The sequence below is a fragment of the Scaptodrosophila lebanonensis genome, unplaced genomic scaffold (genome assembly GCF_003285725.1).
Source record: "Scaptodrosophila lebanonensis strain 11010-0011.00,11010-0021.00 unplaced genomic scaffold, SlebRS2 tig00000089-arrow-pilon, whole genome shotgun sequence".
Lineage (NCBI taxonomy): Eukaryota > Metazoa > Arthropoda > Insecta > Diptera > Drosophilidae > Scaptodrosophila > Scaptodrosophila lebanonensis.
The window spans coordinates 1,214,355-1,240,522 of record NW_022060565.1 but is presented as its reverse complement, the minus strand read 5'-3'; the positions used below and the strand labels follow the sequence as shown (position 1 = coordinate 1,240,522).

At 38.4% G+C, this 26,168-nt stretch overlaps 1 protein-coding gene across 2 annotated transcripts; it reads right to left on the bottom strand.

The window, feature by feature from the left end:
• Positions 1-1,106: 1,106 nt before the first annotated feature.
• LOC115627032 (innexin inx1) lies at positions 1,107-17,080 on the bottom strand. 2 transcript variants are annotated; one of them, XM_030522562.1, is made up of 6 exons: positions 16,088-17,080; positions 8,867-9,372; positions 4,389-4,496; positions 2,340-2,495; positions 1,910-2,262; positions 1,107-1,841 (listed from the first exon to the last, which is right to left on the bottom strand). In XM_030522562.1, the coding sequence occupies exons 2-6, from the start codon at positions 9,113-9,115 to the stop codon at positions 1,619-1,621; spliced, it is 1,089 nt and encodes a 362-aa protein (XP_030378422.1). In that variant the 5' UTR covers positions 9,116-9,372; positions 16,088-17,080; the 3' UTR covers positions 1,107-1,618. The 2 variants fall into 2 exon arrangements, with proteins under 2 accessions (XP_030378422.1, XP_030378423.1); XM_030522563.1 differs by lacking the exon at positions 16,088-17,080 and adding an exon at positions 9,583-9,629.
• Positions 17,081-26,168: the final 9,088 nt, after the last annotated feature.

Here is a 26,168-nt window from a genome sequence, read left to right as displayed (position 1 = left end):
AAGTAAAAAACAGAGTTTTTACGCTAAATTTTCGACGGTCAAAATATATTTTAAATCGTACAATTTCCATTTATTTTATAGCTATAAATCGCAGGCAGGGATGTTCAAAATGTAAGTATTTTTTTTTTATGAAGAATTTGATTTTTACAGTCGTCTTATGGAGAAGTTGAAATCAAACTGGAAACGTTTGTTTGGCAGGCCAGTGCTGCAAAGCACAGTAGGCAATTGCGATTACGCGAAAAATATTTGCAGTAATATTTGACAATTTTAATGATTTGTTTTATTTGCGCTCAAAGCCAACTTGTTTCAACTGTCTTAATTAGAAATATCTATTGAATTGTCGGAATTCCGCCAGAAAATAATGCCTATGAGTACAAACACACAACTGTTCGAGGTATCGCTGCACTGCGGATGGGTAGCATTGATAAGTACTTAACATAGAAGTGTCAATACGCCACCTGTTGTAATGTTTGTGAACTAGATTTTGAAATTAAATTTGAATTTGTTTATCACCGAAATAAAAGTACAAGATGACACAATCTATGTATTTGAAGTTTTATTAAATACATATATATTTATATATATTTTGATTTTTATAAAAAAAACTTGCAATTTTCGCCTAAAACTATACAATAAACTTAACATAGAGCATTTCATCGATAAAAATCAGCCCAAGAGCCTGATTTCAAAATACGCTTCAAGGATGTGCCGAAAAAACGCCTCGAGCTAAGTAGGTACAAATTATGCTGTTTCATTCATGCATTAATGCAACAGTAACGGTTACAGTGTTTATTATGTTATGAAAGACTCAAAAGCAATATTTATTATTATTATGTGTATGTTTTCGTATTATTGTGAAGCGTCGCACATTTGTTGCATATCTATGTAGGTATTATAATGTATGTAAATGGTTGCTGCAAAAAGTTGCACTCAAGTAGTTGCATAGAATGCGTGCAGTTTTGCAGCTTTTTAGAATTTCGTGGGGCTCATTATACCCTGTACCCAAAGGGTAATCGGGTACTCTCTTCTTTACGCTACGTTCTTGTCTTTTAAACTACATAAATACGTGCTATCAATTAAATTAAATTTAAAAATAAGAAAAAAAATTTAGTTGCTTCTTTTTTGTTTTATAGCAGAAAACGTTCAAAGGAAAATCTCGGTTCTTTTCTCATTTTCTTTGCTGTCCATGCGATTCGAGTTGTGATCATTGATTAAGAATTGGTCCAAGTTAGGGCGCACACAACGATTCCAGTTGCATGTTAGTTTGTATTCAGTGGGCGGCGCATGGGCGCAGGCATATGCCAGCCTTTTGAACTTTGTGTTTCTTTTGTTGTTGTTGTTGTTTTTTTTTTTGCCCCAAAGGCTGCAACACGAAGAACTTTCGGATTAATGCGTTGAATCACAGAACTACGTTAGATTTTTTCATTGTCGAATTATCGGAAATGGAATGGGTTGGGGCGGGGCGGTGCTGGGCTTGTTGTGATCAGGCGTTGCATATTGTTGCAGATATTGTTTCGGTTTCGGTTGCTGTTGTGTTTTCTTTTTTTCTTTCTCTTTTCAACTAATTGTCATGATTTGTGCTAAATAATAATAATTCATGGGCCTGATGGTGCGCCAATCATTTGGTGCGTTCATATTTCGAGGGCTCCACCTGCTTGGCAAACTCGGCCATCACATCCTTGTAAATGACCGGATCGAGATTGCGACCCAGCATATAGATGAGCCACCAGTCTCCAATGTCCAGTCTGCGTGATAGCACGCGACAAGTATCCATGGAAATCATGCGATTGCGTGCATTCAGAAGACGTGGCCGGAACTTGGGCATGAAGATGATGCAGCCGCTGTATTGAGGAAGATGTGTCATCAACAAATAACGATACCAAAACCAACAAAAGTTAGCCGCACTTACCGGAAAATCATCAGGCCTATGAGCAGGATGAGTAGAATCCAAAACCAGAACCAAATAAACACATACGTTTTCTCATTCACAATGTTCAGCGGCAGGATGCAGAGCGAGTCGTGCTTCTGCAGCGATCCGGAAGCACCATACTTGTGGAAGATGCACTTGGTGACCCGTGGAAACACATATACCATGGGATCGATGCGCTGCTCCTGCGGCACATCCGACAACTGCATTATACGCGTGCCATACGACATGAACTCCCCGTCGAAGAAGCGATTCATCAAATACATTTGCACAATGATGTTGATGAAGCACAGCACCTCACAGGCCCAGTAGCGTATGGCGTACAGCTTGTGGCGCTACAGAGAAGATACATATATATATATATATTTCACATTAGTTTCTTAATTTGGAGGGCCCTTGAATGGGTACGCACCTTCACATGCTTGATCAGATAGTCGAGCAGTGCATCGCGTTTAGCTTCCTTCTCCTCGCGCGTACAGATCGTTATGTTCAGACCCATGACAATCATTCGCATCAGGCCGCCCTCAAACTTGTCCCAAAGAAACTTTGGAGTGTAGCACGCAATGGCCTGTGGAAGAGCAAGAACATGATAATTTCAAAAGATCCGATTTAAATAAAGGACCAATTTATTTGGGCATTTTCGTTGCATGTGTGCGATCGTATATATAATTGTTATGCATCACAAATATATCCCACAACAACGACATAATGTCTAGAAACAATTCATAAAAATGAACAGCAGTTCCACTCAGTAAAGAGAGATTATCCTTGCAGAGCTGGCTGAGGGTTGGTCCAGATTTGGTCAAGCAAACATATTTATGATTTTTACAAAATGCATGCAACTGAGAATGAAATCTCGTGAAAGTTATATAACTTTGTGTGAATACGTAAAACACCCCTACTTGTACACTTCTCACAGAGTTCATACATATATTCTTGCTCAGCATGCAAGATGAGGTACGTCTATGCGTTCGTCTGTATGAACGCAAGTATCTCAAGAATTGTAAGAGCTAGAGTCAGCAAACTCGGTAAACACCTAGAAGAACGTATGGCAGATCTCACAAAATTCATTTTCGATTAGTATGCAAGATGAGTCGATATGATCTCACGAATTATAAGAGATAAAGGGCAAGCAAATGTTTTATTCTATTAAACAATAACCTCCGCTTTTCTTTCTGTTTTGCCCTCATGTCACGTTTCTTCCTGATATATGGGTGAACTTAGAAGAAAGTAGTCCTTGCCAAGCTGCGGTTGTTGTTGTTGCTCTCTTTGTTGAAGCTTAAACACAAACAACAGTTAACTATAAAAGTTACAAGTTTTATTTTTATGTTTATATCTAATCTACTCATGATTTCTTTTCTACATAGTTTCTTTTTTTTCAAACTCTGGAAAAATTGTATGAGTAAAGGGTATAAAATCTGTGGAGACTTTAGTTTAGACTCTGTTTTAGACGGTAGTGTAACAAATATTTCGTGGTGTTCTTCAATTGAATTTTAACAGCATCTGGAAACAACAGAGCTGCCATTCAATTCCGTTTGCTGCTACGTACAGCGCTGTTAAAAGGGCCGAACAATGTTAATGTTACATTACAATGTTATGGCAATGTTAATGGCCGCTGTTGCTGCAGCAAATGAAGCGATACTTTTTCAAAAGTTTCTCTTCCATTGAATCATGAACTGAATGTTTTGTGAGCCACCGACAACGAATACTTGATTTGATTGGCATACAGAATCGGAAAAAATAGAAAATTAGAAGAAGAAAAAAAAACAAACATATGCTAAGCACTGCCTTGACTCTTAACATACGACGAGTACGTCAAAGCGGCTGGTGCTGTAGTTGTTGTTTTGTTGCTGTTTTTGTTGCTATTTTTTGACAAGTCATTACACAAAAGCTTGGCATTTCACAACTTCCAGTGATTGTTGCTCATGCCTCTTGTTTTTTGTTGTTTGCATTGTTGTCGTCTTCATGTTTGCTCATAATATGTAAGGGGCGCGCTAAGTTGCTGTGCGTTTGCGCAACCAGCACGCAATCATGCTTGATTGAGCGCACTTGCTGAAACATTGAACTGAGCAAATACCAAGAGTTGATCGCACCCACCACATCCACCACACAACCACCTTCCCCGCTCTATCCCCGAACCCCATCACCATGCCCATCACCATCCCCATCACCATCCCCATCCCCCATCACCGATCACACAAAACACGCATGCGTCCAATTAAACTTAATTGGAGTATGTCTATGCGTATGGAATTGAAAGCACGTCTCTGGAACCAAGCAGTGGACAACGACTGTTATTTTACATACCAAGGGGTATATTTTTAGACTCGCTTGATTGGCATTTGATTGGGACCAGGGACCGGCTATGCCTTCAATTGACAGCCCATAAATCATCATTAGAAGCACATTACGCATACGCCACGTGCAACGAGCCACGACCGCCGTCTAGACAATCACTTACCTGAAAGAAGAGGACGAAGCACACCCACTGATAGTAGGTATAGTACTTCTTTGCGTCCTCATCTCCAAAATCATTGGCCACGCCAGGATGCGCCACTTCGCGTCCGACCTGCAAGAAAAAGAACAACAAAAAATTTAGCAATAATCATAGGTTAAAAAAATAATGCTGTTCGCATCTATCTAGTGTATTTTCTTATATTCAAGAAAAGAGCAGTCTTTTCTTCAGTAATCTGTATACAATATGTGTACAATAAGTTATAGGCCACAATTTTTGTGTTACTTGTATTCTACCAGCAGGCGTTGGAAAGAAATACGTAAAGACGCTTTTACCAGAAAACTAATATAGTTCTTATTTACTTCAATTGAAGTAATATTATTGTATTATACTTGTATTTTATTCAAGTTTATTTGTAAAAACTCGACAAATCTGTGTGCAAATTATTTGCCTGCCTGACCAAGATTTTTATCTTGTAATCTAGAAATATGTTTTCTGGGTTTTTATCTGCCAGTGTTGTGTATACGATTCTATGGATTTTCTTCCATTAATTTCATCTACAATATTGTGACAATGTAAAATATTATAAGTATATATATGTATTATATATATGTTATATATATAAATTATAATATTTTTATTATAAGTACGATGATAGGTTTTTAAAATCAAAGCAGAACAGCTTCATAGCATAGAAGACAAAGAGCATGAGCTATAAAAAAATAATATTATAATAATAAAATAATTAAATATATTTTAGAGAAGCTCTTTATAGCAGACCGGCACGGAGGTAGGAACCAATAGAGATAAAAAAAACTCATATTAAGTTGCCATCGTAATCGAAAAGTAATTATTTCATAAACTAATTACTAGTCCTAGTTTTTTCAGTCATATATAAAAGCGATTGGTTCAGTTTTCTATATTTCGTTGCATCCAAAGATTTCTACTTCAGAGTCTCTATCTGCGTTTTCATAGCACCTATGAATAGTATATATTACGCTGAGGTTAGCCTGTTTTGGATTAAAGACCGTTTTTCTTTTTGGGAGTAATACAAACATCTTGAACTGAAACTGGCTTAATTAAAAGAAGAGATATTTGAATATTTTGGCAATTGACAAAACAAGAAGATGGGTAGACTTGGATAAGATTGGAACTCCAATAAAATAAACCATTAAATTATAGTCATCTTTCGTATGTGACTTAAAAGAAAGAATTTGCGTTAAGACTGTAATTCTTGGTCCACATCCTGATATCATATCCTGCTCTTGAGTTCTTATAGGACAGGCATTATAACTCTCAGGCAAGAGAGAACTTCTTTAATGGTAACATTATAATTAGAGTTTAGCCAAAGAGGAGAAAATAACTGAGTAGGCACTGACGAATAAGATCAGGATATATAGGTCTAGATCTGGACTTTAGACCTCAAGAGGTCAGTTAAGGAATCTGCATAAAAGATATACCAGAGAACCGGGCTACTTATATGAAAAACTACGTTTTGGTGCCTCCTCAAGAACTAATAATATAAACAATATCTTTATTCATGCTATTCGCCTGTGGAATCAACTACCTCAATATTTCAAGAAAATTAGTAGTGCATCGGAATTTAGGGAACAATTCAATTTGTTCTTAAAAATAAGTAACTAACAACATAAAATGTCTGCAACATAAAATAGTCTTTTAGATGTATCTCCAATTTTATGAAATAGATTAAGTAGGTTAATCAAACCCTCTTAAATTTGTTTAATGAAAATTGCATGTTTCTTTTGACTAGTGCATTAATACTATATTTAAGAATTTTTCTTGTCACACTAGGAAATAATAATAATAACTAATTTTTGTACATAGTATTACCATAGAGTCGTAGGCCTCAGTAGCTAGTACTCTTACCCCTTAAGTATATTATTTTATAATATATTTAACTTAAATAAAAAAAAAAAATAATAATAATAAATAAATAAATAAATCAGTAGATACCACAACCCTTCTCTCAATCCGTTCTTGCCTTTGAAAAACAAACAAGCAAATAAACAATTTTTCGTTTCGAGGGTGGTGGCTGAAGGCTGTCTTTGTCAAAAAATTCCCTGATGAAAAAACAATTATAAGAGAGAGTTTGCATTTAAAATTTACAGTCAGCAGAAATTCTAAGAAACGAATGGAAGCAGACGGTTTCCTGCGTCCCTTGAAATTTGAGCCGAGACTTGAATCTTGTGCCTTGTTGAGCTTCTGTGAGCCTCCTGCTCGGTTGGCTGCTGGGTCTGCCTTGGTCGTATTCATCGAGCCTCTTTCGCAAATTCAATTTAAAACGCATTTATTTTGTGGGTAGCCCATCTGTGTGTGTGTGTGTGTGTGTGCTCTGCTTTATTTTCAACTTTGTTTTTTCTTTTCTGTTTTTCGGGTCACAAACAACTTGGGGCGAAGCTTTTATGGTGTGCCTTTGCGCATGCGCGACATGCAGGCGGCCGGGCTGACAGTACAACAACAACAACAACAACAAGAACAACAACACGAGCGACATCGACAATAACCACAAAAATAATAACTCGCACATAAATCGGTGCGTGGCAGAGCAACGCGGACAACGCCCATTTTATAATTGCTTTATAGTGGCGCGCATTAATATTGCGTGGTTCCCGTTCCCGCACCCTGAATACCTGAATACGAATATAGGTATTACCTGGCCAGATCGAGACGTGCGCGGCTATTGTGTGCTTTATGCGGCGATAGAGGAGAGAGGATGTGACAGCCTCCAAAATGGCAGGCGGCATACAGCTTTTGACAATGGGCTCAATAGACTGAGGTATAGTTGTATGTACGAGAATAAATGGAGAACTCAATCGCAGCTACTTACTATGCCATAGAGGAAGTGGCATTTAAATTGATCCAACAACAATGAAGTACGCTTCTCTGTATTTTGAAGATTGCTTAGATGTTTCCGAAGCCTCAAATTGTTCGATGGAGAGTTTGTAGACAACACACCCAACAGTCCGCGTTTGTTTGAGTATCAAACAACACTTAATTTCCAAAAATTTAAAATAAAGTGTAGAGTGGAGAGTATATAGCAATTACTTATCATGTATTCATATATATCCCAAATGATAATAATGAAAGTAAAGGCAATACTTGCATTTGGAGATTGTTTATGCCCCCATGGTGATCAGCATTTTATGGTTTTACGACTTTGTAGACTGCATCTTTAGAATTTATGTAGCTTGGTTGCGCACTAAATGTGTTTGTCAAAACAAATTGTTATGCAGAGATTTCAACGCGATAATGCGAATTCGTTGTGTAGAGTTTGTAGAGTTTTATGATATTTTCTTTAAAAGAGTTTGTTCTATTTAATTGTCGATGAGGTTTTACATATAGGTTTGCATTGCAATTTCAAATAATAGATTTGTAGAGATTGCACTTTTTGCTGACTATTAATAGACTCCTCTCTATTTGTAGAGAACGTAGTGAGTCTTTATTGTGGATAAAGCGCGGTTATTGTGATTATATGGATAACGTATGTATGTAGAGTTAGTAATTTGGATTCAAGTGGAGAGAATCCCTTCTGATTACTATTCGTAAGTGTAAAAATTTGTATCTTTGTGGCTTTATTTGCATTCAGCTGTCGAGTTGTTGTAGAATAAATTGCAAGTCTTTTTTGTGCATAGAGTGCGCTTATTATGAATAAGTGGATCAAATATGTAGGGTTTGTAATCTATTCTAATGACTATTTGGCTTTATGTAAAGATCTGCGGCTTAATTATATATCATTGTAGCTATATTTGCATTCAGTAGAGTTTGTAGAGTAAGTAAAATAAAGACTAACTTTGATATGCATAGAGCGCGTTTATTGTGACAAATGGATCGAATTTGTAGAGTTAGTATTTTGGATATTTGCGGAGACTGGAGACTTCTGCAGAGAATCTATTCTGATTACTATTTGGCTTTATGTAAGTTTCTCTGGTTTAATTGTGATATCGCGGGGATATATCATTGTAGCTATACTTGTGTAGAGTTTGGAGAGTAAGTAAAATAAAGACTAACTTTGCATAGAGCGCGCTTATTGTGAATAGATGGATCTAATCTGTAGAATTAGTAATTTGGATTTATTTGGAGACTTCTCCAGAGAATTTATTCTGATTACTATTTCGTAAGTGTAACTATTTAATTGTGTTATTGCGGTGGTAAGCTATATTTGTGTAGAGCTTGTAGTAAAATAAAGACTATTTTTATCGTGCAAAGAGTGCACTCATTGTGAATAGGTGGATCAAATTTGTAGAGTTAGTATTATGGAAAATAGGGGAGACTGGAGACTTCTCCAGAGAATCTATTCTGATTACTATTTCGTAAGTGTAACTATTGTGATTACTATTTCGTAAGTGTAACTATTGTGTAAGCTTTCTGGCTTCAATGTGTTTTTGCTGAGGTATTTATATCTTTGTAGACTTAAAAAAAGAAATGCTCTCGGAGAGCGGCGAAGATAAACTTGGTTGACTTACCTGTCTGCGAAATGCATCGGGCATGGTGAAAGTACTGTGGATCCAGCAGAATGTGTTTACCACATGCGGTGGTATGCCATTCACAATGCAACTGATCGGCTGGCCCACATATTGGGTGGCCGTGATGATCAGACTGCAGGTGAGCAGGAGCACCGTGGTAAAGGAGTTGTGCAAGCGGAATACGGCGTTATCCGTTTGTATGTCCTGCCATTTGAGGTAACTCTTCAGGCTGCCCAATAGCTTATACATCTTGGCACGGTTTTGGCTTTAGTGGGAGTGCAAGTGCGAGAAAAAGTAGTCTTTTTTTTTTTGTTGTGGCTGTTGTAGTTGTTGTTGTTGTTCTTGTATTATGAGAAGACACGCTGTGCGGCAGTGTTGGTAAACGTAAGACGGCTAGGCGTTTGCTCTTAATGTGATCTTCAATTTAGTTTTGTTTTCGATGTTGTAGTTGTTGTTGTTGTTGGAGGTGTCGTTGTTAATGATAACACACAGCCGACGCATATCAACTGTAAAGATAAGGAACAATGCGAGATTGTTAGATTGCTGGCGATGGCATATTGAAAACATTAGTTTGATTGAAAATGTCGCAGGCGAAGAGGCAGCTTGTTCGCCTTTGTAGACCTTTGTTGTTTGAAAACGTTGTCTCTTCGATTAGCGAACAAAACAAATAGCTTGCTAATTGAAGTTTGCCGAAAAATGTAAATTTTTTGCCTCACTTTTTGTCATTTGTTTATCGTAATGCTTAACATTTTAATCAATACAACACGATAGTTTTCCAAATGCTGCTGATTGCTGCTCTTGTGGTTATTATTTTTATTTTTAATGTCGAACTTCGATGGGGAGGGGGACGGGGATGGGAAAGGGGTGGCCTGCCACAGGCATATTCATAAATCAACTAATAGAATCTGCAGACAAGCGCTACAGCTTCAATTTCAATTAAGCAACGCTATCAATTCCCTGACTGACAGAATCGTTGGTCGTCTGGCTGGGGCGGCCGGCCTTTTCGTTTTTCGAGTGAAATTGATGCGCCATTTAAATCTGTAATTGGCGTTTGCTCCACAAATGTGTGTAGTTATTATTGTTGTTGCTGCTGTTGTTGTTGTACTTGGGTGCAATGCACCCTGCACGCAAACAGCTGCTGCGGCCTTTGCCCCACCCTCTGTCCCAGACGATTTGCATGCAACGCAAACGAAATTGGATCTCAAAAAGACGACTTACAATAAAAAATATAAAAAATCTCAGGCGAGGTGACAACAAATTGTTAAGGTGCCGCGACCTTTTTAACTCAGCTATGCAATGCTTATACCGATATATATGTACATATATGCCTTTGTATTGGGTCAATTAGTCAAATATCTGAAGGCGGGGGCATGCTGGAATCTGTTCTGGGAAAAGTAAAACATTTCAAATGATGCAGACTTGAGCACTGATTTAGCCAATATAGTGTGTGAAGCAGAACTGATTGTTGGTGCGCTGTGAAAAAATTAATGGCTTAGCACATTTGTCATAAGTATAGTACATACATATATACGGATTATTGCTTTGCCAGCTCTACGTATGATGTAGTCGATCTTAAAACCATTTAGTTACAAACATATGTGCAATTAATATTTGACGATAAAATTGTTGGCATTTTTGTGCAAAAACTGGAAAAAATACTCTTGCATATGCTGAAAAAAATGATCAAAAGGTGGTACTCAGAATTCTGGAACACTTCTATTAAGATACGTTGTCACTTTTGAGTTTTTAATGGACTGTAAGTTCCAATTTCATTCCATTTTTTGCATAACTTGCCTTTTATTAATTGCCTAATTGCCATTTTTTAAACTCATTTCATGTTTTTCTTTAGAAATAAAGTATTTTGTTTTTACCGATAAGGCGCTTTTATAACTGAATGCATACATCGGCATATTTATTGATTAAATATTTATGGGCCATACATTTTGGCTTTTTTTTTAGCTTATCTTCTTATTCTTTAACATTAACTTACATTTCATATTATATATATGACCAATTTCTTAGACTCCAAATGAACCTTCTTTATTCTAATTATTATTATTAGTTTAATTCTTGAATTATTTTTTGTAAAATCCTAACTTATTCTGAACATATCAAAAGAGTACGCTATATTTAATGATAAACCATGAAATATATCCCTGAACTGTTGAATAATTGAGTTATGTTTATAAATGAAGTACGCGATGTTCATCAATTGCGTAGCTTCAACAGTTAGTTTTATTTACTCTTTACTCTTTCAATTTCTATAAAGAATATAGAACTTAGTTCAACTGGCAATTTTTTAAATACATACAAGTATTACAGCAAGTTGTTTCTAACAATTATTAGCATTCCATAATTCTTTTGCCGAATCAATTTGAAACAAGCAACGGCTTGGCGAAAAACATTTTTCAAAGTCATTAAACAAATGTTTCATGCCAGTTCCATTCAAAGAATATTTAAAATCTTAATTGACTATGCAACAACAATTTCATTAAAAATATGCTATTGGCAGCATGGCCAGATAATTTTTTTGTGGCTTTTAATTCCTTTATAATGGCACATCAAGAAGAATCTTAATAAGACGACACATAAGGGTTTGAAAAGGACGGAAGTGGGAGTGGAGTTGCAACAGAGAAATAAACATAAACTTGTCCTTTCTCAGACTTAGGGGAATAAGCATACCTAGGAGTTAGTCTAGCTTTCCAAGGTACTCTCGTACAGATGGACGAACAGACGAAAATGGCTATTTTGACTCATAAAGGGGGTTATTTCATTTGGGTGCAGGGTATCAAATGGCATACTTTCATGCTGTCTATCACAAACATTCGCACAAAGCCAGCATATCCTATTACCCGGCTTACAGAGTATAGTATACATTTTCAAAACGTGCTCGCTTTAGGAAATATTTGCTATAGCATGAGCCAAGAAAAAAAATAAACAAATTAGCAGAAACAGATGTAATAATTAACGCAAGCAAATCAGGAATGAATACAAAATTATTTATGTAAATGAAAACGGCGGCCTAAGCTTTTAAATATAATACATAAGATAAACAACAAATATAGTATATTATATAAAGTATGATTAAATAATGTTAAATGAACATTTCAAAATATTTCTCAATTAGCAGGAAGATACATAAAACCAGTAGCTGGTGAAAAAATAATGGAAAGTATAAATTTTTGGTAACTCAGAATAGGATTCTATTCTGAAATCATTTCGAAAATATGCGAATTTTGAAAGAACAGCTTCGGCAGTGCAACTCCCTAGGCACCAGATTATTTGTTGTGTAATATGAGTGGCTAAAATAGTAGAAGCTAAATAGTAAAAGCTGCTTAGATAATGAGTTGCCTTTAATGCTTAACCCCTCAGTTGCGTGAAAGACGGCCCAAGCCACTGGCAATGCCTTTTAGAATTGCAACTATGATTCTACTACGAGTAGAACAAAGGCGGCAGCAAGTAGCCACAGACATTAACACACACACACACACACACACACACACGCTTGTGGAGATACATATATATGTATGTACAGTTAAACATGCACAACATTCATTGTCAAGGCCATGGGTATTAGTTGCTGCCGTGTCGCTGTCATTTTTGCCGCCCTCTTCAACACCTGCAAACGCAAAACGCAAATTTTGTGCAATTTTTCAACCAAGTCGTTATCATTTCACAAAAAAAAAAAAAAAATTGCAGGCACTTGCGAAGCTCAAATTGCAAATTTCATGGGGTCGGCATTTAGCTTGGGGTTCGTTTGTTCACGTGCATTTGTTTTTCTTGTTTTAATTTTTTAGTGTGACAGGTGTTGTGTGGTTTCGCCATCAACCCAAGCCACATATAGTCGGTAGCGAGAGAGCGAAACAAAAATAACATTGGGGTGGGAACCATCTGGCTTGAGAGCCGAGCTTTTCAACCAACCCCTACCTGATGTGCTATCCACATTTATAGGTTCTTTCGGACACACTACTGTGGCAAGCATTGAGGTGCTACCTTCAATTAGCTTTAAATTCCCACAGAAGAGGGCGACTCTGAGTGTGAAGTAGTTTGTCAAATCTAACTATAGTTTACTGTTCGATTTAAAACCAACCAACCAACTAACAATGAATATTCACTTAAAAACTCTAACGAAATATAATCCATTTCTAAAGTGGCAGCAACTACAGCTGAACAAGTAATCGTGCACTGATGAGATAGTGAAGGCTAAGAGCAGTCTAAAAAAGTACTAAAAGCTTGAATAGTGGAGGATAAATCAAAGTACAAGAACTATAGCCCAAGATAATGTCTAGCTTAAAAGAGGGTTTTATTTAATTTTCGTGCTAAATTATAATTTGCCTTGTCTTTCGTAATACCAATAATTTGAGCTCTTGAGTTATGACGAGAAAGGCATTATGAGCGGGAACTGAACTATGTATGGGGTTGATAAGAGTGATTAAACAGATGAGACAAATTTTGCATTATTCTAGGAAACTTTCGGAGCTTCTGGAGAACACGTATTAATGCTGGAGTATTAGATATTTTATATACTTGTAGAACAAAACAATTTGGTAAACTCTAGAAGCACTTGTTTTTCTTTGGTACTAATAATACTGGCCTAGCCTTTATTCTAACAAAAACAATTATTACTAACTGCAGCAAAAGAATGGTAATTGCAATTACTTATTCAGTTATTAGAAGTTAAATAAAGTCAGTCTGAACGTTTGCAAATAATCTTCGCGTATGGGGAATATATAGTAATATATTGACATGCAAGTATTTTGAAATATTTATGCACTTAACATTATTCAAATGGCAATTAAGTGCGATAGCAAATGAAACTCAGACTGCTTGACAACTGTTGACACATTGATTCAGATTCATTTTGATTTGTGACTAAGCCGCCTGCCAGCCTGCCAGCCTGCCTCAGTCTGAGCGTGCGAGCGAGTGTGTGGAAGCAATTAAAATAGCTAAAGTTTTTTACATTTTTTCGCTAGATGTTTTAACCTTAACATAAATACGTGTGTATTACCAGCTCCGTATATATACGTGTGTATATATAATCGCCGGCTGAAAACTTCATGGGGCTGCAGTGCACCGATTATAGATTGCGAGAGAGCGGGGGAGCGCAGCTTCCGATGCTGGCTGCTGCTTGTGACGTCACAAGCGATGGCACAAACGAATTGCTTAATTGCATTGACTAACTATACAATTGTTTTGTTGTCGTAGCCGTTGCTTTGCTTTGTTTTTTTTTTTTTAATAATTATTTTTTTAGTTTGTCCAAAGCAGCTGCACTACAAGCACAAAAAAACACACACACACACAAAGCAAAACAAAAGCGGAAGTTGCTGACGTGTCTGCGACGTTCCATTAACCCAACGCACGTATGTTCTTTGTCTATCAACCATTAGGGAGTGTGTTTGCCTGTGTGTGGCAGCTGCAACTCTGTCTGCGTCGGGAACTGCATTGAAAACGCGTATAACTAAACGAAAACCACAACTATGTACACATAATTGCAAGAAGCGTGCACATAATAGGTCCAGCCAGTCCCATGGGAGACACACACAGCGTGGTCAGTAAAAAAAAATAGCTGGAAGGTAGTATGTGTGGCATAAGCTACAGAACTGAAGGGTCGCCAAAGTTTGTAAATGCAACGATCTTAGATGTTTTCAATAATTTTGTAGCATATACTTGTAGACCTTCTGGTTATTGGTTCATTGGTTTGCCTTTCTTGTAACGGACCGATCAAGTAATAGTAAGTCACTATATTTCTAGCTATCGTTGAAGCTTAGGGACTATGGAAACCAATCGTCCACAACAATCAAGACATCTACCCATAAAAAAGACATAAAAAAAAATACAAAATCTATAAAAATGCATCCCTATCTATCAAGAGAATTCCATTTTCTCACCGGCCCCACTTCTTACGAAACGAGACTTTAATTTAATGAATAAACCGCCTTGATATAATAAGTATAAACCAAGAATGAAAACATAGTTAATGGCTTGTCATTAATAGCGGGCATTGAAAAATCGAAATGACCTGTGTTAAAGAAAAAGGCCCCAAAAATCCCAATTACCGGCAAAATGTATTTCTTTGTATCCGATCGGTCTTCTCCTTACCGAACAAATGGATAGCCCGGTGGCTAGTGTTTGTGGAAGCTCACCACCTCCAGAACAATAGGGTATGCTTGTACGAGTATATAAAAAAAATGCCTAGCCTCTCTTTCAATTGACTGTTTCCGTTCTGGCTGCTGGGCGGCATAATGAAAGGCTTTATGTGGCTGCGAGGGAATGTTTTCTTACGCGCTCGGCCAACTTATGTTTCTGGAAGTGCTTCAAAAGCCGCTTGCCAAGTGGATCTTTGATGGCCCCACCAAACAATAGAACAGAAGCGAAAAGCAATCAAATGTGAGAGAGTGAGGCATCTGAGAACAGAGAACTGATCTTTTCATAGCTTAAACAGCTATCATTGTGTGTTTAATCAGGTGGTTATCATGAGGCACTTTTTAACCCAGTCTCTCATAGTATCTCCCTCGGCATGTTCAAAAATATATCATTCGGAACACTTTCCATGAGTAAATCGTGCTGGACCTATTGTCCTCTAAATGCAAATTCCATAATCATCTCAAAATTAAGTTGATCAAGGCCTTGCAAATAATTTAAATGGTAATGGCAGCTAAGATCTCCATTCTGGTGTAAGATCATTTAATTTCCAGTTGTTATGTTCAACAATAATGTCTGAAGTTACCGTTAGAGATGATCTTGTGTGAGACTCTGATCTTTAGAATTTCAATCTTGATTTCATTTAATTTGTTCCCTGGCTTTTTCCATTGCAAAGAACCTATTCCACATTCTTTAGCAATGGGAGAACGTGAGAGACTTTAATAATGGCAAGCGTAGCTTTGTGACAGCACATTTTTATTGCCCAACTTGGTGACAATTGGCTAATGAGGCAAGTATATACAAGTATAGGGTGTGGGTGCTGTGGGTGCTTGCCTCTGATTAGTCAATGTCACAATCTGTCAGTTCGTTTCATTCTTTCGCTGGGGTTATCATTCAATCAGTTAGGAACCGAGTTTGTTGTCACACCACTGTGTGGTAAGAAACAACGCGTTACACAACACCAGAAACAAAAGCAGTTGCAATATACTTGTACAAACAAATAAACAAAGAAAATGTTTGTCAGGTGGGTTTAGGGCTGCGGTTGGGGTTTGGGTTGGATTGGTTTGGCTTGGAACTTACTCAGAATCCACTTGGGTTTTGCGGCTGTTGAATCTGGTGGCTCGACCTCGTCCTCTAGTCCTCTCGTCCTGTGTTCTGCGTCGTTTTCTTTGCCTTCTACGCTCCCGCGTTCTTGCTGTCGCTGTCGTTAGCTCTGTTGTTTTTGTTGTTATTGTATTTTGCGTCACAGCTGCTGAACTTTCATTGTTCTGCGTCAGATGCGGCGAGTGCTGCGGCTGTTGCAAGTCAGCTGCCAGTGTTAGTGCCAGTGCCAGGGCTAGGTGTGCGAGCGTCGCTCTGGCTTATAAATTTGCATAAGCGGCCGTAGTATCAGCAGCGACAATAACATACAAGCACACACACATGCACACACGTACACTCACACAAACACCCAGATACAGATACAGATACAGACACAGACAGACAGACAGACACAGGCACAGAGACCTAGAACAGGTTCTCCACTTGGTTAGTTGCAGTTGGGCGGCTTGCCTGTGCCTGGGCTTGAAATACGGAGCTCAGAACTGGAGATGATGCTGTGGAACTGAACTGAACAGAGCTGAACAGAGCTGAGCTGAGCTCTTGTAGGTGGGTGGGGGGTGGCAGAATTTCCAATGTCCAATGTTACCCTTGGGCTCCAAACAAACAAATTGTAATAACAAATTCGCACGTTGTTGTCGTCGTTGACGTCGTCGTCGTTAGCGGCGAGCGCGATTTTCACAGCAGCTGCGACCGCTGCAGTCGCTGCAACAAAACACGCGCAACTAAACTAAAACCGCGCAACTTAAACAAAAACCGACGCTGTCTATATATAAAACGCTATAGTGCTGTTTCTGCTTCTGCTGCTGCTGCTATAGTGTCTCTGGCGTATTCGTAGCTGCTGCAGCTGTATCTGTGGCTCTCCGTCAATAAGTTGTATCTGTTGTCACCGAGACCAAGACGCACTCCAAAAAAGACGAAAAAAAAACACACACTGAACGTATATACATATATATATGCATATATATATATACATATATTTCGAGCTTCGCCGTCTGCTGCGGTGTGGCGTGGATACGTTCGCTTGTGCGACTGCGCTGAGCTGTGAATATTGCTAAAAACTCACTCAAATGGCAAAGGAAACGGCGACGACGACGGCGGTTCGCAGCTTGGCTCAAATTATAAAACGCTCAATGCTCAATGCCCGAGCAATGCGTTCATTTCTTATAGTTTATGTATGTGTGTGCGTCTGTATATGTGTGTGTGTGCTCGCGCTCTTCCTAACTCAGCGCTCACACTGGCTTTGAGCTGATTGAGCCACTCTCATTACTTGTTCTGCTCCTTTCCTCTCTCTCTCTCTCACACACACAAACTCTCTTTCTCTCGCTCTCGCTCTGGCTCTGGCTCTCACTCTCTATCTCTCTATAACTCTCATTCCCGCTCTCTCGTACTGGCCAAGCCTGAGCAGGTCTTATTTATTTAAACGAATTAAGCTTAAATTAAACTGATCGCGCACAATGAACAAATTGGAGCAACAATTGCAGCGCAAGCCATAAATTGTTGGGGCTGGAGAGAGGGCTAGAGTGAGGGGAGCGGGCACGAGCAGTTGAAACTTTGTCCAAAATTTAAAATCACCTTCAGGAGGGGGCGGCGCGGCGCGGCGCGACGCAGCTCACCAGTTACCCTCTTAATTGAAGCTCAAAATTTCTGTTCAATTTTGTATTCTTCCCCCCCCCCCCCCCCATTTCCATATCTTGCTGCGTTCTTTGGTTACATTTTTTGATTCTTGGCTTGGTTTTTAGTTTTTGTTTTCTTAATGTTTCGAATTTCATTATTCTGCTTTTCTTTTATGTCCAATTTAAATTACCAAAAAGAAAAAAGGAAAGGAAAGAGAATAACAAAAAGCAGTTTGTGTATATTTTGAAAGGTTAGCTTTGTGTCTGAGTCTGTTGATACCAAAAAGCGAGTTAAGACGGAAAACAATCAGGTATATACAAGTATGTATTTGATTTGATTTTTTTTTTTTTTTTTTTTTTTTGGTTACAATGGGACAAGTCGCCCACGGAATGCTCTGCTATGCTTAGAGTGGTCCAAGGTGAGAGAGTTTGGCGATCAATCGAAAACTGCATTGGAACTTGTTAACATTAGTTTTAGTTCTTACCAAGTTCTAATATGCTTTTAAGTTAAAAAAGATCTTGCTTTTGGAGAGAAATACTTTCAGTCATCAGAGAAGATTTCAATTTCGGTCTAAAGGGATCGTAACTCTATTATTTACTATATATATTTTGGTTTAATTTCCAATAAAGAAGGGCGAGAGCTATTTCCTGTGGGGGAGAAAAGCAAATCTCAGGATTGATCTCTTAAGGGGCGCAATCTTTGTTAGAATTAGCACATATAGTATGTATAAATGAGCACTTTTAAATAATAAATACTGTATAATAATTATGTACTTGTATATTTGCAGTGTGGTTCCAATGTAAATAAAGGCAGTTTTATCATTCAGGCAATGCCAGCTTGAGCAAGTCAAACAACTAGATCAGCAAACCAAACACAGCCGTCATGCGATACATCTATCATGCAGTCAGTCATGCAGTCAATCAGTGAGCCATTATGCCATTCTAGGGGAGCTCTCAAATTACATTTATGTCGTATATCCAGTGCAGTCAGAGTCGGTCATCGTCTTATAACCAAATTTTCCAAACTTTTAGCTGCGCGTGTGTGCCATAATTTGTGTATGTGTGTGTGTGTGTGTGTGTGGGTCTGAGGTTTTGTCGTGGCAGACAATGGCAGCAAAAGCCCTACATATGCTGGTCATGCCGTGAGCTCGTGTTTGGTTTTTTCAAAAATACATTTTGTATATACTTTTGTACATACATGTATACACTTTTTTATATACGAGTATGCATGTATGTATATATTTTATTTTCTTGCCAGCCATCTACTGTTTAAGCCCGGTCTGGACTGAAATGAGCTGGCCTGCTCTTTTTTTATGGGCAATAACAATACTCCGCACTTTGGCCGCGTCTCACATAATTGAAGTAGCAACTTCGAAAGTTAAAAAATTTAAGTGCGTTGTCATTACCACGAAAAAAAGAAGAACCACAACACCAACAACAACAACAGTCTTAAAGCTGCTGGCACGGCTTGGCTGGGATGAGGTTGGCGATCGGGCTATAAGTCTGACTTATGTGCGACGCACGCCTTTCACTTGGCCGCCGCGAATTCATACAGTGCCTATCAATTGAATAGGTATTCAAATTTTACAAAAGAAAAATATATACAATTAATGTGAAAAATATTAGTGGAAAGCTATTTGATCAAATGAAGAGAGGCAACAACCGGAATGGTAGTATTAATATAATTATTCTTGATTGCTTTCCTAACACTCCCTACTGCCGACCTACTTGCTATAAATGAAATAGTCATTTTTTTTCTTATTGTTCGGTAGATAGTTTTATTGATGGACATGATATAGAGGTGTCTGTGAAAGTGCATTCTGCAGGCTCAATTTTTCAATCAGTTGAATCGGTATTTCGCGACTTCCGCGCTTGATGTATCCTTCTAAAGCTGATCGTGTTAGGATGACAGGCACCTCCACAAAAGGAAGTTGTTCTTGGAGCTTCAGATCACGCGATCTAGCTGCTCTTGATCATTTTTCGTATAGCAGACCAACCGATCCGTGTTTGTTTCATACAGTTTTTACAATTTCCAAACGTGGCTCGATAAACATTAAAGAAAAGCATTCCGGATATTTTTCTATAAGGTGGAGCTTTATTTCTGAGCAGATTGACAAATTTCTATGTTTAAGAAACGTGGCTGGTGAGTCGCTATATTTAGCTCCTGGTATTATATTATATTTATTTATTATTATTTTATATTATTATATTTTCTGTTCTAGCTATAAATGTTGAAGCATTGTTTATTATTGTAAGTATTTTTGTTTTAAAAGACACTACTTGAGTTTCTTTTTTTAATTTGTAATAGTTTATTAATATACAAATTAAATAAATTGCTTATTTAGAATGTTGTAAAAGCTGAAGAAATTGTTTTCCGCACTTTTTTGAACCTATTCGTTTGAGCGGCAGTGTTTGTACATGTTAACATAATGGCTGGCAAATTTAAGTAACGTGTCACGTTCCTGATACTCCCTGAGTTGTGTGCGCTGTTGTTGTTGTTGTTGTTGTTGTTGTTATTGTTTACGAGTATGTTGTTGTGGTATCTGGACGCTACGTGCGCGGGTGCACGAAGGCGGTGTTGCAAGGGCCGCAAACGTGACATTGATTTATGTTGCGGCCACAGCCGATTGCATTCTTCGATATCTTTCTGCTGCGTGACACACGCAGTCACATCGGCTGACCAATATGTGGGCGATATGTTGGACATTGGAACTCGAACATGATTTCTCCAGCTTTTCAGCGCACTCGGTCCCGGTCTCACTTCATTTGCACTCTCTCTCTCCCTCTCTACATCGCTCTCCCGCTCGTTTGCTCCCGCTCTGCCTGCCTCTCTCACTTCTCTGAGCAGCTGCCGCTCAGTGCGTTCCTGTTTTTAGCATTTCCTTCTTGGTTTGCTGCTTCCTCATGATGCTGTTGCAGCTTCCTTTTTTGTTGCAGCCATTTTGGTTTTGCGCGACTGCGTTTTGTGCAACATATTCCATGCCTGTCCGCCTGTCGGACTGTCGGACTGTCCGACTGTGTGTGTGTGTTTGTTGTTTGAGCATGTGTGCGTGCATGGCCCTTCTCGAGCGTAAAACTCAGCAAAACAAAACATTTGCCGCTTGTGGCATGGCTGGCTACGTGGCATCGCTCACGACGCTAAAGCAACAGCAACGGCAGCAACAACAACAACAACCACAGCGACGGCAGCATCATCGGCAGATTATGCCTCTCTCGATGCTGTTCTTAATGATGCATCTTGCATTTTAATGCGTTCTGTACATATGTACATACAATTTACAAACATATGTCGCACATACATACATACATATGGCACAGTGGTTCAGATTTAATATAGTACAGAAATATATTTAAGCCACTTAACACCATTAGACTTGTTTGTGGGGTGCTGTAAAGAACCGATTTTATGCGAGGCATCCATTCAAGATTCAGGTCCTTAAGGCAGATATCGAAACCGTCACCAAAGCCTTAGAAAACTTGCTTAACAGGAGGCGCAACTACAAATCTGGCCCAGGCAGGCACATGATGTAATCGTGTTTCATAAATAATAGAAATGTTTGCCGAAAAATGAGTGTTTTTTTTTTAATTTTTAAAAGGAAACCACTATATATGTGTAGTAATGAATATGGACAAGATAAATGAAAAATAATTCCATGTTGATCTACAAGGCAGAGAAAAGTTAAGTCTACAGCATAAGAGGGCACAGGGTTCTACAAGTACAGCACCAGCTTGTGAAGAACAATTGCACCTAGGATAGTTTTACGGATTGCAACTAATGGAAGATTTTGAATTAAAAAGCCTGTATTTTACGATGGCAAACCTAGGTTGTTATCCCAGCTTAGTTTATGAAGTAGGAATTGCTTCTGAACGGATTAATTCATTTTCGATGCTTTTCGTAGAGCGCTTGAAGCGTGAGCGCAAAACATGAAAATAATAAGAAAAATATTCCAAAATAAATTTAAATATGTGCATACAAGTATACTCGTATAAATATATAGCCTAAGAAAAATACATATGTTTTATATTATTTATATATATTGTTGAAATTTATATTTATTTATATATATTCAATCAAAATTTGATATTTTAAGGAATAAACTTCAAGTGCAACAATCAATGGATTTTTTTTTCCTGTTCCCATTATATCATATGATGTCCATTAATATTTAAAATGTTAATAAATTGCATTTCAAATGGAATGTATCTAATGTTTGTTTTCTTTCGCAGGGCGAAACTTGTTCTTAAATCTATTCTTACCGTTTTACTAATTTCAGAAGGGCATGCAATTTGTGTCAGCATTCAATGACTTGCGTACCACTGTGCGTTGTATTGCTGGCTTCGTTATAAATCCTTTCTTAGATGTCTCGCACACAGCCATCCAACGATAAACGCATTGTTCAATGTGCAACCATAACATAACAATGTTGCCGGGTCTGTGAAGTACGCGCAACGTACGCATACGCTTGGGTCGCTCTAGAAGGGTGCAGCTATGGTCGACCCAAATAGTGCCCTGCGTTCATGAGCAAGTGAAAGTTAAGAATTTGTTTGTCAGACCCAATCACTATCTCCATTGTCTAAACAAAGGTGTTTTGTGAAACAAACGCTATCGCATATGAAATAACAAGTTCTTAGGAGATGTGATAGATCTACAAAGGCATTCATATGTATTCATCTGGGCTCAACCATTAAAATATCAATCTTGAATATTCTATATGTAGAAGACTTCAATTTTTATAAGAAAGATATCGAAACTCACACAATAGTCACGTTGGTTGGATCTAATTAGTGGGATGGAGAGTAGTGAGAAGCAGCGAGTAAAAAGCCGAGCATTAGGTTCTATAAAAGATCATGCTTATGTATTTTTAATGGACTGTTGGATATAAAAAACGAATTCAAGTACCACTCAAACTTAATGGCCATCACACTCTACGTGAACGAGATACTATTCGAAATAATGCCTGGAAGCATACCAATTCAAGTATCGCTACAAGGAAGTTGTAGGCAAGCACGCATTTGGGATTAGAGTAGCATTGTTTGTGTTCAGCATGCTTGTCAAGCACATTATTCTGAACAATACACGTACAATAAAATGCTTCCATTCGATTTAGAATTTCTATTTATAAATTCTCGAAAGCCTCTCGTACTCTTTTTGAAAAGTTTACACTCCAAGAGGAGTACCTGCCAGCTTCAAGTACTAGCTCGAAGTTTGGCCAAAGCTTCATTTTGGTGAAACAAAACGATGCATGTGTGAAGTGGCACCCAGGTGTGGAGGTATTTATAGGCTTTCCAACGCAGGCTTTTCACAACTGTAAACAAGACTCTGTGGTCACACCCATGCTTGAGATCGCTGGGGAAATTTGTTGGCCAAGCCACAAGTTGCTCTTGCCATAAAGCTACAATCCGTATACGTACATACATAGTACAAACGTTGGCGCTGCTATTGCAATGGAGCATAAACCACGAAAAGAAACCAAACCTGGAGGTCTGTCTGCGCATTTATTTATATACTTTATATGTATGTACATATACATACTTGTACATACTTGTACATACATATATACATAGACTGACTGCATTTGTGTATGGTTTCAATTACAAGCGCTTGGCTTGGCGAGACTTTGAACTCGCAGGCTGTGCGGTTTGAGAATCCGTTGCAAGATCGTTGACAAAAACGGTTTAAGCCTTGTGAGCAGAACCACTGAAACCGCGACAACCAAAAGCAGCTTTCGCTTTGTTTGTGTAGTGCGATGTTTGTATATGTATGTTGGTATGTTGGTGTGTTGGTGTGTGAGCGTTTGGCTCTTCAAAGTTTATTGCCCTCGTTCGGTTGATTTCTTGTGGTATGCGTGGTTCTTGTTGCTTCTTAAATTGGAGTTCTTTCAAACAAACCGCATTGGGACGACGATGAAGACGACAAAGACGGCGACGCCGCCAATAGGCGACCAAGTCGACGACGAAGACAACGTTGTTCGATGAAGCAAGCCAAATGGCAAAGGGGGCGGTGGGGATGGAAGGAAGGATGACGTTGCTGGTAGCACCTCTAATGAAATTCCAATAAGCAATCGCAGACGTTTCACTCCATACCTCATTCTTAATATCTACCATGGGACAAATCGCGATTGAAACTAAACAAAATGCTCGTCGGGAAACAACATAAAAATAACTTTAAGAATGTGAATAATCTTTACGTGACGACAAATATAAACAAAAATATAGAAATTTCTAAAGCGAAACCAAATAAATAAATAGAATGATATTTAAATCATATTTTGCGATATCAGCAACCTATTTTGAACTATAGACACGTACTTAACTATTGATATTTCCTAGAAACATTAATGGTATGCCAAAAGAACACTTGAAATGAAAAAGTTGAGTGTTCGAAATTATCCAAATAATTGTGTGAAGTTTTGAGTTTGGACTTACCTAAACTGTAAGTTGATTAAAAATAAATGAAAATGTGAACGCCAATCTAATGTAACTTATCAAATAGGGGTCTTCAATCATCTTTTAGTCCCCCTTCTCTCTCTCTTAAACTATGCTTCCTCAATACTCTTTGTAAACTGATATGATCTCATTTCTTTGGCTATCCACACTTTTTAAGAATTTGGGGGAAAAACAGCAGACTCCCAGTTATAGGTACATATATGCTTTAACAGTTCGTCTGCACGTATGAACACCGAGAACTTTTGAACCATAATAGCTGGGATATCAGACCAAGTTTCTTACTCGTACAAACCATTTGCAGCCTTATTGTGTTATATAGTTATATATAACAGATTATAAAACACTTTTAGTAGTAGGTGTCATAGCATCGATTGGGGCAGAAATCAAGTATACGTTTGACTGCCTAGTTGATAAATTCCAATAACGATTTTGTTTCTGGAGATAATTCGGTATTCATGAGTTTTTGCTATAATGTCTCACCATATTTAGACATATTACATATCAAGAGGATGACTGGCAGGTACAATATTCCCATAGGGCTACATCTTTGAAGACAACTGAGATGCAGCAAAAAGATTAGATTAACAAGATTAATAGCGATAAAAATGTATGAAATAAAATTAATACCGCTCTTCCAATCGGTATCAAATATGAAAACGTTGCTGCTGCCATGCCGGATTGAATTACTGAATGAAAATGGTTATGTACAATTCGTCCCAAAATTGAGGTAAAATCACTTTAGTTTTACACTAACTGTTTAATTTTTATTTTTTGGAATGCTTGCAAATTTTGCGGCAACAATTGTTGGGCAAAGATTCACAGCAACTAATTGAAATTGGGAAGTCTGCTATCAAGGCTGAAATGTATCCTGTAGGACCTACCGTATATCGTATACCATTTGGTAATTAAAGGAACGGGGCCTTTTCTGTTATTCCTATTCTTCTCTGGGCTGGAGATAGATGTGAAGGAGAATGTGGGATAAAATTAAATGGGCCCAAAAAACTGGGAACTGCTATTCCTATAACCAAGAAATTTGATTTTGAATGTGTTTTTTTTGAGCAGAACATTGTTCGAATGTCCCATAGTGCCAAAGAACAGAAAACATGAAAAAGAAAAAGTCACGGCTGAAGCCAACAAGAACAAAGAGGTAACGTCGACGTCGGCAGTAATGGCGGCGGCAAGCGCACATTTTGGACATGTTTGAAGAGTTGCCAGCAATGGTTGCCTATCTTGGTATGTGAGTGTGTTGTATCTGTGTCTGTGTGAGTGTGTGTGTGTGTATACACAGAATACCTGTTGCTGACAGTGTTGCGCAGCAGCAACAAGTTTCAGCGCATTGCAAGAAGAAAAACATGCACCAAAAGCAGCAGCTCCAACTATCAGGTTGGAAAAAATAACTACATATATAGCACATATCGTATATACATACATATAGTATACTCGTACTCGTACATTGAAGCAGCAACGCAACGAAATGCAAGCATTACGAAATTTTTTATTAAGGGTTCAGACTTGGGGGTCAAGCGATAACGATAAGGCGAGTCTCAAGCGATTGCTCGGGGACGCCAAGGATCCAATGAACGAAAGCAATATAGAGAGACAGAGAGACAGAGGGAGAGAAAGAGAGAGGACTGGGGCTGGCTAGAGGGCTAGGGCTAGAGACAGCGCCTAGCAACCGAGTTACAAATAGTCGGCAAATTTTTTTCTGAGAGCCAAGCCACATTGGTAACACAGACACAGGCACCCACACAGACAAAAACAGTCACTCACACACACTCGTTAGCGGCTACCGATTGAGAGAGGCTTGTTTCAGTTAGCGGCTAACTCTAGAGTCTAGACCTTGATGAGGGCGACGGCTGGCTGTGGCAGAGTGGCTGCTGAGAAGTTGGACAACCATCGGTCAGGTTGTTGTGCTCTCAGCGCGCGTGCTCCGCCTCCGCTGCCGTCGCAGCCGCCGCCACCGGCCACGAATGAAGCGAGCTGAAACGAAGTTGAGACAA